The 12,433-nt window shown below is 38.5% G+C and overlaps 1 protein-coding gene across 1 annotated transcript; it reads right to left on the bottom strand.

Annotated features, from left to right (window-relative positions):
- Positions 1–10,617: 10,617 nt before the first annotated feature.
- On the bottom strand, positions 10,618–11,124 carry LOC140015097 (uncharacterized). The gene has a single exon (XM_072066981.1). The coding sequence runs from the start codon at positions 11,122–11,124 to the stop codon at positions 10,618–10,620; it is 507 nt and encodes a 168-aa protein (XP_071923082.1).
- Positions 11,125–12,433: the final 1,309 nt, after the last annotated feature.

The raw sequence follows: 12,433 nt of genomic DNA on the forward strand, positions 1-12,433 counted from the left end.
GATTTTGGTGAGGAATTCCGTAGGGGGGTCTTCGTATTCGCGAAATGCGAGCTCAGCAGAGCCCAGTAAAATTTTTGTGCTTATTTTTTTTTCGGAGGTAGAGATTTTTTTGTATTAAAACAAAATGTTTAAAGATCTCGCATTGGCGTTCGCATTCCTTAAAAATTTTTTTTTTCGGAGGGCAATAGAGCTCGCATTCACAGAATGCGAGGTCTACTCAATAGAGCTCCCACTAAGTATAATTTAAATTTTTTTGCTTTTTTTTTGGGAGCTAGAGAATTTTTTCCAGAAAATAGTAAGAGCTAAATGCGAGCTCCTAAATAAAATTTTTCAAATAGCTCGCATTTGATAAATTTGACCTCCAAAAATTGTATTTAATTTTTTTGTTAGATTTCGCATTTATAAGTATGACTTTCAGAAAATTAAATTCAAACTTGCTAGAAAAAAAATTTTAAATGAAATTTACGAGCTCCCACCAAAATGTAAAATTAACTGTAAATGTTGTTTGTTTTGTAGAATTTGACTTTACTAAAATGCTGTCGGTAGTAAAATCTTATTTTAAAAACTCTACTAAAATCTTATATTTCGGAGAAATGTTAGAGAAATGTTATTTAAAAATCTGTAATTAGCAGAGGAATAAATTTTTTTTTATTTTAAAACTTGCACGTGCCTAAAGTCATCAAATATGTGCCTTAAAAAAAATCATATTTATTTTATATTAAAAAAATTGGTAATTGTACAGTTGGAAATGCGTTATTTTATTATAATACATTTAAATGGTGGAAAAAGTACACATGCATAGTTCTTTCTATTTCATATATCAATGTAAAAATAGAATGAAATTGTTAACATGTAAGGTGTTGACTATATTTTATGAATAAAATACTAACTTTTTTTCCTTTTTTATCAAATAATTTTTTTTATCAAATTCTAATTTTCCTTTGTTATTAATGAATCGTATTTATTTGTTGACACCGATGAATATTAGTTATAAGAATCTAATAGTTAATAGTCATTAATATCTGTTACAATTTCAACTGTAATTTTAGAAATTTCATAACGCAATGTTATTTAAAAAAATTATATAAGTTATTTTTATGAAGTGCATGTTATTTGTTTGGTAGTTGAAAAGGAAAAGAAAAAAAATTAAATCAAATATCTAGCGATTAAATCTTGCGTGTTTTACCTTTTACAATTATTGGCAGGATTACTATTTTGATTAAAAAAATAAAGCGATAATCAAGGCAAATTTATTGTCATGCAAAAATCCTAAAACCCTAAGTGCTAAAGTCGTAAAACACTAAATCGTAAATCTTAGAAACCAAATCCTTGTAAACCCTAAAACATTAAATCAAGGTTGTTGGGTTTATTAAAATCCATTAAAAAATATTTTTGCGGCACGATAGGATTACTATTTTAATTAAAAATCCAAAGTCCTAATCAAAGCACACTATTGTCAAACTAAAATTCTACAACCCTAAACCCGAAAGTGCTATTCTCCCAAAACACTAAATCTTGATCTCTAAAACCCTAAAACCCTGAATACTAAAAGCCTCAAACCCTGAGTGCTATCTCTAATGTAGTCAGTAGCTGAACCAAAGATATGATGTTTTCTTTTGTCTACAACTCATTTGGTATTCTCTTTTGTTGCAGAAGCATGTGCCACCGATTTCTGTCCCTCAAAATAGCTGGAAAAGTTGTGAGAAAGGTAAAGGAAAACGGCTGTGTCACTTGCTGAAGAGAGAGACAGATCCGAGTCTCGGATCCGAGGGTTGATCCTAAAGATCCGAGCTCGGATCTTTAGGATCCGAGAACTTCCCATGATGGATCCGGGGTCGGATCTTCTGATCTCGGATACACTCGTCCAGAAGTACAGACGAGGGATCGGATCTCTCTTTGCTCTCACGGATCCGAGCTCGGATCCGTGCCATTAAATTTCCAGTTTTTTCGCTTCTTTCCTTTTTCCTTCATTTTTGCTCCTAATTTCTTGTGTACTTTATCCTCTGGACAATCCTTACACTTCTTTCAGCTCGTGCATGAACTTCATATATCGATATCCTTCACAATTTCACAAAATTAATGCATTAAATCACTCATTTAATCCACTCATTAATCCACTCACAATTCACAGAATTGAACATTTTGGCCATTAACTGGAATTATTGGAAAATATTTTTAAAAATTTTTATAGAGTTTTCCCATAAAAATGGATAAAACTCCCTGTCAACAACCTCAATTTCAAGAAAATTAACTACAATACAACATTTCCAAATAAAATTCCAATATTTTTAAACTATAGACAACTCAAATCATGCATTTCAAGACACAATCCCCATAAGATAAAGTAATCCCTCCCCCACACTTAAATTTAACAATGTCCTCATTGTGAAGAAGGTAATAGAAACCGAAACTTCCCTCAAAATAAGTGGTGATTCAATTTGAAGCCATTAATCCTCACGATCATCCAAATTCTGTTCACAATGAAACAAAAGAGTACAAAAAACCATGAGTAGCACAAGAGAATCCAATATGAAAACTACAAAGTTTAAACCGAACACAATAAAAGAAAAATATAGCAACAAAAGATGTAATCAGCTAAAGATCTTCATGGCTGCTCAGAACGAGGGTCTACTGCCTCCTCATTTCCATGAGGACCCTGTGATGTACCAATATGCCCCTCCTCCTGCTGAGGCGGCGGAGTAGGTGACCGACGGATATGGAAATGATCCTCGATCGCACGAAGACGGCGATCATGTCTGTCGAGTCGCTCTGTCATCATCCTCTCGGTCTGGTCAATGCGCTCGATGACTCGTGTCTCCATACAGCAGATGGCATTGAGGAGCTCTTGCCATTTGGATCGCGGCGGAGGTGGTGGTCGTGAAACGGGTGGAGAAAGAGTCTGCTGTGCCCCTGTCTCTTGAGCTTCTGGTTCCTGCTGAGTGTGAGGTGGGGGCTGAGCAGAAGTCGAAACTTCTCCAGTGTCTCGAACCAGAGCAGCTCCAAAATCTGTAGAGATACTCAAGGATTTGAGTATCGAGGCACTGACCTCGTCGGCAGACCTAGTGACAATGGCTCGCTCGGTTCTAAGAGGAACTTTGAGCTTCTAAAAAATGAGCGATAGCAGTCGAGGGAATCCAAAGCAAGTCTCGCCAGCCCTCATGCGAGCTGTGGTCCGCATGTAACTGATGATGATGCTGGGCAAATGAATACCAGTCAACTGCCCACCCACACCATGCATCATCTTATCCAAGAAGTAGAGGTCACTATTGCGGAGCTCCCGTTTTCCGCTCCTCTTGGGTACCACATTGAAGGCGAAGAGATAGAATATCAAGTGGTACCTATGCTCGAAAGAGTCGGCATATACGGTGAGCTTCTTTGAAATTTCTCGCTCCCTATATTGACCATTTAGACGTGCTACCGCTTCTCCCACCTGCCAAGGGTCGCGTGCCTTGAATTCCTTAGTCAATTTAACATCCACTCCTTCGTTTTTGAGTTTGGCGATTTTGGCGACTATATCCCGGTTAAGAGCCACTCTCTTTCCTTGAACCCAGGAGACGATGAGGTTGCCACTGTGACTCTGTTTGTTTTCTACATTGGCGTTGAACTCCCGGACCAGGTTGGGGTAGTAGTGCTTGGGCAATTGAAGGATATTCTCCCATCCGAGTCTCTTGAATGCCGTAGAGATGTAGTAGTGCGCATCCACCTCCGGTGCCAGGTGCTTTTCAATGATAATTTCCTTATCTAAGCCTGCTTCGTACCACTGTTGATTCTCGAGTGACGTGAATCTAGTGGTGTCATAATCTGGAAGCGTCTCGTCGAGGCTAGTGGATGCGGTCTTCCGGTGAGACCGAGGTGGTGGCTCAGGCGAAGGAGATTCTTCCTCAAGCGACTCTTCATGTGAGGGAGTGCGTTCCTCGCTTGAAGATGGTGTAGGAGTACGAATACGAGGCCTCCTTGTGCGAACCATAGGTCCTATATAAAAATAAGATGAACGTTCATTAGAACAATATAAACTTGCTCACATAGAATTTAAGAAAATTTCAGCAGAGTTTCCCCTTATAAAAGGGCTAAACTCCCTACCAACATGTACCAAAAAAATAACCAAAGATCCTACTTAACTCATTTCAAACTCAAATGCATATTTTCAGGTAGAATCTCATCAAAGAGTTCGATCATTTGAACCTCAACCATTATTTCAAGAATGAACATGCTGATATATTCATAACTTTATCCACGAATCACACCACAATTGGCTATACCCATTCTAAATAATGTGCATACGAATGAGCTCCAAATTTACCAAAACAATTACAATTGAACTCAAAGAGATAAGAGATTTCAAGAAAAAAGAAAAGAAAATTGAATGTGCTAAACTTAATCATAAACACACTCTTTTACCCAATGGAATTGGTTCTATTAATCGCATATCATTTTTAATTGATACAACAGTGACTTATACTCCTCAAAACAAGTTTATATATTCAATGGAAACCAACATTCACAAGCCTAAAGAACCAAATTGGTCAAGCCTAATAAATTAAAAAAATATACCAAAAATATCACCAAATCCACAACTTTTTCCATACTAAGTATAAAAATAGTAATAACAACATATTCTAGTACAATGTAGCACATTTATAACAAGAAATTCCAACAAATATGCATTTATCACAATATGCCCAAAAACTAGAAAAATGCAAAAATAGGAAATATAAAATCTCAAAGGAAGTTGCAAATTGTTACCTCAAATGTGTAGAGTGATGATAGAAGAGGATATTGTTGCAAAAATGAGGAAGAAAACAGTCCAAATTTGGTCCAAATTTGAAGATTTCAGTTCGGCCCTCCTTTCGGTTTTAACACTTGAAATCCCCCAAATTGATGTTTTTCAAATGAAATCTTTGAGGGTTTATGATCACAAGATGTTGGAAAATGATTTTGAGGTGAAAGATTAGGGAATGAACGGATGAAATGGAAGATTAGAGAGAGAGGGTTAGGGTTCGGTGAAAAGAGGGAAGAAAATTTTGAAAAGTGCAGAAACGAGGCTTCGATTTTGCTATATCCGCGAACCGATCCGAGCTCGGTTCGTTACTGAAAGCCCTCGTATCCGACATGGTTCAGATCCGCACCGCCAGAAGCACAGACGAGCCCTTGGATATTTATGAAAATTTTTGGATCCGATCTAGGATCAATGGATCCGTTCTTGGATCCGTCTGGGCACTTATGATCCAAGCTCGGATCTGTATTTCTTTGCACTAATTGCAGAAACTGCAATTTTTCAAATTTTTTCTCCCTTTTTCCGACCAATTCCAAAACACGTTTTGGAAAAACGTTTTATCAATTCTAACCTCCCACGCACATGTAATATACCAAAAGTACAATATCCAATCTCTTAAAATACATCAAACACATCTACATTGCAAATCGAGGGGTGAGGTTCTTTGATCATTTTTGCATTTTTACACAAAAATGACACTTTTGGGCATTACATGCACATCAAATGAGTCCATGATCATGTATAAACATGTTATCACCAAAACTCACTTGAATATACTGAAAATGCAACATTGTATGTATGCTTGGGAATTCTAAATATTTAAAGCACAATTTGATAAGAAAACCTCCCTTTTTACACTTGTTCCTCAATTGTACCTCCAAAATAATGATGAAACTCAGGTACCGCCTGCAAACAAGTGAAATATATCTAATTAGTCAATTAAATCACATCAAAATGTAAGAAACATATAAAAACACAACTACAATATTATTATTGGGTTACCTCCCAATAAGCGCTTTTGTTTATAGTCGTTGACTCAACTCAAAAAAATTGAATCATTTTAGAACATTAGGGAGCGATTTTCTCCCCATGGGTCGAAACTTTCGAACCAATCCACCATGTGGTGAGCTAATAATTTTATTATAATACAACTATACTAATGAAATAACTACACATCTTGCTTCTTTATTTTCAAGGTCAATATAAAATAAAATAAAACTGTTAATAAGTTAGGGCTTAATTTTCATGAACAAAATTGGAATCTTATTTTTAACTTGCCCATATGAGAATATTAAAGTTTGTTCCCTATATTTAATGGGGAAACTATGAATAACAAAAGGTAAAAAATAACAATTTATAAATATATTATAAATAGTATGTTTAATTTTATTTTTTTTGAAGTTCCGACATGTAATTAACTTACCGTGTATGAACAAGAGGAGAGGTTAGTATAGTTGCACTGCTTTTTTGGTTTACATATGTAGCCTTTTTTTGGTTTTGTTTAAAAGAGTAATCATATAAAGTGAGAAAAAAGATACGCGTGATGGCATTGTTCCACTCATATTCGTGAAATTTTAGAATATATACAAAATGTCACAAAAAAAATATGTAATCCATAAGTTAGATTATTTATACAATAACGATATAAGTAGTGTGCCATCAATACTGCTCAAGCTTTCCATGAGTACCACATGTTGTTGGTTTGGGTATTCTTTGGTTTCGACGTGGTTGGTTTGGCACTACTGTATGGATTTGAGTAATATGTGTCAACAGTGTAGAATCTTGAATTTGAGTGTTTGTGCCTTCACCTCCTTCACATTGCTCAGAAGTATGCTGATGTGAGTTCCTATCGGGCGTAAACTCTGGAAAAGTCACAGGGGACCTAGAATGCCCAATCGATACACCTCTCTCATGCATGACTTCGGTCTGAGGTGTGACAAAAGTAGATGCGCCAGCTTGGTCCTCAATAGTCAGCGAACCTCCATGGAATCCAGTTTGTATGGCGGGTTCTGGTGATCAGAGTCTACGACGTCGTCCACCGCCATGCTGACTTTCTTGGGTATTTCTAGGAGCTCGCTGAACACGACACTGATCAACATATAGTGGAATCTCCTGTGGTACGTGTGGAGGGCGAAATGCAAGTCGGCGTGACTCTCCTACATGATGCAAAGATGTGTATGCAAAGTCCCTCAACTCTTGAAAATATCTGTTGTATTGTTCATCACTAACTGCAAGAGAGTCCTGTGCCATGAAATACATGCGAGACATGGCATCGCTCTGGAGAAACAAATATAAGATATTGTGCAAACTCAAAGTGATTATTAAAAGTGGGTTGGAAATAAACTTACAAGATATTGTGCTCTAGCGCTATCACCCTGAAAGTCCTCTGGAAAAGCGGGAAATCGACTTGGATTTGAAATATAAATCACCGTCTGCTCCCGATACATTGAACATACTCATCCGATGGATATGTAGTATCTTCAATTACAGTGCCATCTTGTACATGCACACGTCGATCAGTCCAAATATCAATATATTATCTATGCGTGGTGCTCCAGTCTTGATTCGCCCTACCACGACGATCTAGAGAATGTAGAGCTATCTGATTATCTGTCAACCTCATATCAGGCAGGGACTGATGAAATCCAAACTGCCGCATAACCCGATGAGGGAGGTGCGGCTCAACTACATCCCAACAAATAAGATACGTTACGGACCTCCAAATGTCCCGACCTGCAGTATAATACGCAGGAAGAAAAGCGAGAACGTCCTCCGAATATGGCTGCCATATAAAATGAAAAAAATATAAAATCAGAGTTGTTTCATTTTTTCTATTAAGAAATAATAAAACTTCCCAATATTCAACATAAAAAATTTCATGAAAAAAGTGCTAGTCCCCGGTCAATTAAAAAATTTTTGAATTTCTAAAAAAAATTCGGCAGAGTCTCCCCTATAACTGGAGGTTAACTCCCTGCCAGCAAACTCAATTTCCATTCACAAAATGCAATCTGACAAACTTATGCTTTCAGTTGACAAGAAATATTATGACAAGACTACTGGCACAACTTTTCAAATATTTCTATTGTCCGGACATATGTACAATACCTCTTCAGGACGCAGGCCTGTCAACTGATCTCGGAATGCGGGCACAACATGCCTAACAACTCTGTGTACGTCCAAGTCATTATTCCACCTATATTTAATAAAATAGGCACCTGTTTAGAACAAATTAAAGTAGTTTCGATAACAAATGTCATTGGCAGGATTGAAATATGGGTGAAACGCGCACCTAACTCCATATGGATCAGGGTAATGCTCCAACGGTGCGATTCGGTCCGGATGTATGGTTGGTATATGTTCCCAAATCCAGAGCTGTTAGGAAATTAGAATCAATGTTAAAATTGTAAAATGATAATATGCAAAAAACTCAAGATATATCATTATTCGGTGCAATGTACCTGTAGCAACACTAATGGATCGGCAATAGCCGATTTGGCAGGATTCGTGGCATCACAAAGTGACCGATAGAGAGTCGCCAAACACGCACTACCCCAACTATATTGCCCAATAAAGAGACTTTGTTGCCGGACTTATCGGACAATAAATGTCCACCTAATATCAGTAAGAGGTAGATGGGCGCACGCTGCCTACATTCGACATCTGAAACATCGGGTGGCAACTCTGAGTCTAAAACCCTTGCTAAACATCCCAATTTTAGCCTCTGTCCATCAAAGTATCCACTGCAGGAGAAAATCCAATGAACTCCCCACAAATGGCTCCCCACTCCTGAATGTTGCGGTATGTGTCTATCCCTATAACCGGTGAACCATCGATATGCAGCCCCCACAACACCTCTACATCTTATAATATCACGGTAGCCTCTCCAACCGGTAAATGAAATGTATGCGTCTCGGGCCGCCATCTCTCCACTAAACTTGTGATCAAAGAATGATCAATCATCTGATATCCACTCTCAAGCACCCCCTCAAATCTAGCCAAGACAATATAACGACAAACCCGATCAGAAATAGACGTATACTCCCAAAATCCTCTGTCACACCGTCTGACATCTAACTGATTGCCCTCAATATGTCCGTGAAAAATGAAATGTGTCCGGTGTACAGTTCCCGCCGATATAATGTCGTGCACGTATGGTCCTGGATGTAGGTCAGGAGGGATATGTTGGTAGGCCATAATCCCAAGCAAATATCTGCATCGATTAAATTCAATAATTATGCATAAGTACTTCCCAAAAGTTTGTGTATACAATTTTGACATATAAATCGCGTTCAAGACTTTTTTTTGAGAAAATTTTGACCATATATCCCTTATAAATCGACTAAAACTCCATGCCTATCAGTTATTTTTTTTTAGAAACATTTGTTATCCCTCTATGTACTCATATACTGCAGCAATCTATTTGTAGTCATATTTTAAAAATTTTAAAAAAAATTTGACAGAGTCTCCCCTATAAAGCGGTCATAACTCCCTGTCAATCAAATATCAAAATACCATATCCTACATATGTAAGAGTATTAACACATATAACACACCATCCGAACATTCCTTTAATAAATATGTCAACAGATCAATGGATAGGAGATGTAGCGATAAATGAATTAAACTGTTGGGTTGCACGTTTAAACTGGTTAATTCAATACTTATCATAGTCAAGAACGCAACATGCATTTGATAAATGAACAATGAAATTCACTAACGTAATTGTTTGAAATAAATCCTGAAACGAATACAAATGAACTGACAATGAACCCTAAGGCAAACTGAACTGCACTGACATGAGTTCAAAATTTCTAGAAACTCGATCAAATCAAGACCTATAATTCGGATAATTTCTCCTATTGTGACCCGTCTGATGACAATTTCGACATCTTCTTGGTTCGTCTGGATCTCTTTCATCCATCTCATTCGAATTCTGCTAGTTCGAACTCGCCCTGCCCGACGTGCAACAAACTTGCTCTTGTTTGCCTGCAGCTCCCATCCAGGATGGAGCCAAATATCTTGCTGCGGCAGTGGGTTAAACTTCCCTGAATACTGCACGACCTATCTCGTTTTGGTAAACTGCTGATCCACAAGCAATCTCGGATTGTCACCTCTATTCCTGCACACTGCCAAAGTGTGTGAACAAGGAAGCCTGTAATTCTGCCACTTTCCACAAGAACATGCCTTATCAAAAAACCTGACGGTTTGCGTATTGCCTCCTTTATCATCGACACGCCGGCCTGTGATAACCTTGTATACGCCCGATGGGCCATCGAACTCAATGACTCTGTGGGCGCCTGCCTTCTGCTCAGCATTCTTAAAACGCCGCCATATCTTTGGGGGAAAAGGATTGCGACAATGTGAAACATCTTCCCTTCTCGTCTTAAATAACGCAACTGTCCGATGGAATGTCATGTCAATGCATGCACGAATTGGCAAATGGCGTGCACCGCGCAAGACATTATTATAACTTTCGGATATGTTGGTAGTTAGAATACCCCAACGATGGCATCGTCGTGTGTTAGACACCACTTTTCTGGACTAATGGCAGACAGATAATTTCAAGCATCTGGAAACATGTTTCGTAGTTCTCTTCTGAATATCCGCCACTTGCGCAATTATCTTGCCCTTCCCATTGCCCAACACAATCTTTTAAGGTGTAAACCTTTGAAATGTGTCATCAAATTGCTCCTAACATGTCGCAGGCAAAACCTATGGTAGGCGAAAGGTTCCTCCCAATAGTCAAAGTGTGTCATGGTATAGATGATACCATTGTGGCGATTGAAAATAACACAGATAGGATGTCGATCAAGTGCTACATTATATCTTAATTGTTCCATGAATCACGACCAACTGGAAATCGTCTTCTCATCAACCATGGCATAAGTAATTGGCAGAATTTTGTTGTTCGCATCTTGAGTGATTGCAACAAAGAGTTTGTCCTTGTATTCGCCAAGCAAATGAGTACCATCAACACATATAACCGGCCTGCACATGTGGAATGCTTCAATAGCCGGTCCAAAGGCCCAAAATACATACTTAAAAGTCTTAACTCGATCCGAACTATCCGAATGATGTGAACACTCCACCACGGTGCCTGGATTGGATTGCACCAAGGCATCGAGATACTGTGGTAGTTCGGAAAAATTCGCCTCCCAATATCCAAACACAAGCTCAATTGTTTTACGTCTGGCATACCAGGTTTTTTTGTAAGACACATCAACCTTCATATTTTCTTTAACGAAACTTAGTATGTTCTTGACCTTTAATCCAGGATCATCTTCAATGCTACGGAGTATGTGCCTTGAAATAACGGAAGCCGTCAGGCTTGTATTGTTATTTCTAATCATGTCGCCCAAGCAGTTATGGTCATTGACCCATTTTGTAATTTGTCACATTCCATGAGTCTTTTTCTTTACGGCTCTAACATACCAGTTGCATGGTGGATATGACGAAGTGGAAGGAGTTCTTTCAATTGATGATTTGCATTTAGCAAATCACGTGTTACTCTTACTCTCAATAACTCTGAACTCCCTATTGTGATTGATGGACCACATCCTAATTGCCCGGTTGAGCTGCTGCTTACTCTCAAATCTCATATGGAGACGTATATTATTATTCTCCTCATTGAATGTGACAATACGCTCCAATCCATCCTCCTCTTCTATATCATCATCATCTATGCTCCCAAGATCGGAGAAAAATGTTATTCCTCTTGAAACATATGCAGAGCTGCCAGCTGTGCTATTACGGCTGATATCTCTGCATTCTGTGTTGGCAACCCGATACCCAACAAAGGGTTTTTGGGTATCGAGGTTTACTCTTAAACCCCCACCTTCATGCTCATCATCCGAGTCACTACCAGACACATCTTGCGACTCCGACTCTTCAACCTCTTCAGCATCAACTTCCGGGTCATCTTCTTCCGGATCATCTTCTTCAGAGGCAAGGAGCCTATCATGCCCACTAGCATATACATCATCTTCAGCTGAACTGCGACAACCTTGACCAGAATTAGACTCGATCCCATGTGGAGAAATATGGCATGATGGCCCTGGATCTCCAAAACTTGGAATCGAATTCAGGCCATGAAAATATTCCTGGGCACCCATGGAACCTGATGTGAGTCTTGGTTCTAATGAATCCATAGATCGATCATCATGCATATAGTGAGATGCCAATGAAGTCTGTGGAACGACTGAACTAGAAACGAAGTTAAACTTTGTTTGATCCATGAATGCATGTACAAGCGACATCATTGGACCAACATTACCTATTGGTCCAGTGAATATGCTATTAACTACAGGCATTTGGACGATTTCTTCCTTTTCGATATAAATCTCCGCCATGTATGAAACTCTTTCGATCCAAAGATCGTACATTACATCAAGAGTTTCATCATCCACCACTGCAGAAACAGTATATTTGGAACTCTCCAACGGTTGACGAAGAAACAATTTCAACTTGAACATTCCTTTATCGACCCCAATATAGTGGTAAATCTTGTCAACCAACTCCCCGTATCCAATTCTATGCCTCAAAGTGAATGTCCGGTTGGAAGTACGAGGCAAATAACAAACAAAGTCACCCTCGTAATGTATTTCTCCTCCCCAGTATAGGTTTACCCGCAGAGGTCTTTCTACAGACATGTCTGTGAAA

This window comes from Coffea arabica, chromosome 10e, assembly GCF_036785885.1.
Source record: "Coffea arabica cultivar ET-39 chromosome 10e, Coffea Arabica ET-39 HiFi, whole genome shotgun sequence".
Taxonomy (NCBI): domain Eukaryota; kingdom Viridiplantae; phylum Streptophyta; class Magnoliopsida; order Gentianales; family Rubiaceae; genus Coffea; species Coffea arabica.

Excerpts from the sequence above, each read along its gene's own strand:
- LOC140015097 (XM_072066981.1), bottom strand. The coding sequence starts at position 11,124 with ATGATTAGAAATAACAATACAAGCCTGACGGCTTCCGTTATTTCAAGG.